At 49.5% G+C, this 3,127-nt stretch overlaps 1 protein-coding gene across 1 annotated transcript; it reads left to right on the top strand.

Annotated features, from left to right (window-relative positions):
* Positions 1-442: 442 nt before the first annotated feature.
* LOC109484087 lies at positions 443-3,110 on the top strand. The gene has a single exon (XM_019787311.1). It carries the CDS (start codon positions 938-940, stop codon positions 2,777-2,779), a length of 1,842 nt encoding a protein of 613 aa, XP_019642870.1. The 5' UTR covers positions 443-937; the 3' UTR covers positions 2,780-3,110.
* Positions 3,111-3,127: the final 17 nt, after the last annotated feature.

The raw sequence follows: 3,127 nt of genomic DNA, 5'->3' as shown, positions 1-3,127 counted from the left end.
TCAACCCCCCGTGCGGGTGAACTTGAGTTCACTAGAGTCCCGTGAGCGTCAGGTTTCTCCGAAAGTCGAACGTGAAGTTCTACCGGTTCCTCCGTGTGGATGAAGGAGCATTTCCACTAGTAGTTGCACCCAAGTGTGGGTGAACGTAGGTTCCACCACGAAGTTCCTTCCGCCGCGCGGACGAACGTGAAGTTCTATCGGACGTTCCTTGTGTAGACGCGTTGACAACTTGTCGAGGTAGGACTAAGGGATCCCAGCGTGGATCACTGCATGCGGGACGCTGGACTTTTCCCCGCCGAGTTTAATGGACGAACCAGCATGACCGGACTGCTTCGTAGTACTGTATGTTTCATCGTGACCTGGGTTCAGCGAAGCGTAACCTGCAGTGGCAGCCATACGTGTGGACCTGGGACTGATGCTGTGCGGTTCATCGCTCCAGTCAGGACTGCATCACCTTGTATATTTGAACTTGTGACTAAGGCAGATTTGTAGCTCGTCTTGTGCAAGCGCACAGAACGGACATGACCTCTCGAACACTTCGAACTCAGTCGTTACCGCCAGTCGTCATCGCCAGGAGTCGTTACCACCTGAAGTCGTCATCAGTTGTACTTCCGTGACTCTGAACATGAACTAACAGCTGCGTGTTAATCCTACATGTTTCTTCCTTACACGTATGACTCCCTTGTTCCGAAGAGACTGTCTTTTTATTCAAGATGGCGGCGGAGCAGGTCACGTCGTTACCACGCTCCTGCTGAGATAAGTTAAATTGTGTCCTTACCGAGTTTTTTCAGTCAATATTTTACAACCAAAGTCATTCCCTTTGTATCGTCTTCAACTTTGACCTATTTTGGGTCGCTTTTTTACATAATTTGTTAGACTTTTCGACTAATTTACAGTTCGCGTGAGACCCAAGCCTGACCCAAGCGGAACCCAAGCCATGGCGGACACCAGTGACCACGAGCAATTGTATTCTACACTTGGAGTGCCTTCATCTGCAACTCACGCCGACATCGTGGACGCCTACAAGAAAGAAGTCAAGCTTCTCGAAGAGGCCTGTAAATACGGCAAAAAGTCTACGGTGTACAAGAAAGCAGAAACGAGACTTAGGGAGGTAAGCAAAGCTTTCGCTATCTTGTCCGACGAGCCCAGGAGACAACTGTATGACAACAGTGGGACCGTAAACTCTACTCCCAAAATCACAAAGAAGTCGCGCAGTCATTCCAAGGGCTACAGTGTGAACCAAAACGAGCAGAGTACCACTATATTTATACCTCCAAACCAGGCAACTTCATGGATTGCAATATGTGAAGAACACTACTCAACTCAGGCCACCAACAGGGGAAAAGACGGTCACCATATTAAAACGGTATTTTACGACGCGCAATCAAAAGAAGCTGTTTGCTCAGTCAGTATCACCGTGTACGTATCGACCGACAAGATGTTAGTTCAGGGCTCTGCTTATCTACTGTGGTTCTCGGAAGAATTCCCTCGATTGAAAGAGAAAGTTAGCAGTAGCGAGAGTATCAACGACGTCCAACTCTCGGGGCCAGAATCTGAAGTTTCCGGGATAGCCGGAGATCCAGCAACTGATGACTCTACCTTTTGCCCAACATGTGAGCAATCTATCATGACGGATGAAGCTTGCCCTAGCTGCAACACAGTTCCCAAATCATTGCTAGACTGTAACAGCAATACCATGTGTTCAGGTGAAGAACTGCCGGAAGGTACACCACAGAACCTAGTAGACAAAGCTAATCAGTGTACGTCTCCTATCTCCACGGTCGACTATACTAACGTACAAGATAGCGTGAATAAGCTGGAATCGTGTATTGCTGAATCTATCGCAGACAGGAAAACTGCAGAGACGTCAATTCTGAAAAGGCTTTCTGTACTTGAGGACAGACTAAAGTCTTGTGAACGAAGCCATGTGTGCGTCGGACTTTCTGCTCCAGAGAAAAGGCAACTTGTGGAAGATGTTGCGCGTTTGGGCAAAGTAAAGTGTGAGCTTGAAAGCGAAGTCAAGTCGCTTCAACAGAAGTTTGATGAGCTATCTAGTGCCGTACACAAGGTACAATCAAACAGTGCACGCGGCAAGACCAACACAATTGAAACACAAACAACACAAGAGCCGTCTGACCGCGCCGAGAAATTATTACATGAATTAGTCAATGTCAACGTGCACAACAGGTTCCAGGTTCTGGAAACAGACAACAATGAAACCCGCGGTAGCAGCCCCGTCTCAAACCCAGGTGCGAAACACCGTGAGCAAGCTCACAAAACAGGCGCGAAACAGCCTCCCATTCAGGACAAGACCAACCCCAGCCCCACTGTCTCGCCAAGTCGCCACAACAAAGTCATGCCGCCCGACGTGTTAATACTGGGAGATTCAAACACAAAGGCAATCAAGACAGACGTCATGTACCCCGCCAAGCGCGTGACAAAGGAACTAACATACAACATAACGCAAGCTACTGACTACATCCAGAGATCAACCTTGTCCGCTCCCAAAGTCATCCTATTCCACGTCGGAACGAACGACACCCGGGACAAACGGGATCCGACAGCCGTATCCGAAGGTTTCAGGAAGCTCATCCAGACATCCCACACTAAGTATCCACAAACCACGTTAGTCTTCTCTTCTATACTCCCCAGAGAGGACCGCAAGCTACAGGAAGTGGGAGATCAAGTGAACTCCTTTCTAAAGGCTAGGTGGTTGCCGAGGAGACGGACTATGTCCTCGTCACTGATAACAGTAACTTGTCCGACAGGGGGACGTTGAAAGAAGACCTCTACAGACCAGACGGTTACCACCTGAACAGCTACGGTGTCCGGGTGTTAGTAAGTAACATCAAGAGAGTGATCAACCCTTTCCTTTATGCCAGGCCAATCCTCCAGTCTCCCCAAGGCGCGCGTGCGGGGCCTACAACAGGTTTCTCCCAACATCTGAGGCAGAAACAACCCCCTCGCCCACCTAGGCTCGAGCCGTCCCCAGCACTAGGACAGGACCATCTCCCGAGGGCACCTGTATCCAGTCAGCGTCCGTTGCATCCAAAGACCAGTCCCCCATCAGGAAATTCACAAGTTAAAGGTCAACCCCAACCTGGCATACAAACCCCTATCTCCAGTA

Source organism: Branchiostoma belcheri, unplaced genomic scaffold (genome assembly GCF_001625305.1).
Source record: "Branchiostoma belcheri isolate BF01 breed outbred unplaced genomic scaffold, Haploidv18h27 scaffold684, whole genome shotgun sequence".
Classification (NCBI taxonomy): domain Eukaryota; kingdom Metazoa; phylum Chordata; class Leptocardii; order Amphioxiformes; family Branchiostomatidae; genus Branchiostoma; species Branchiostoma belcheri.
This window is presented reverse-complemented; position numbering and strand designations above follow the sequence as displayed.

What these genes read in the sequence shown, in the direction of transcription:
- LOC109484087 (XM_019787311.1), top strand. Translation starts at nt 938, where the DNA reads ATGGCGGACACCAGTGACCACGAGCAATTGTATTCTACACTTGGAGTG.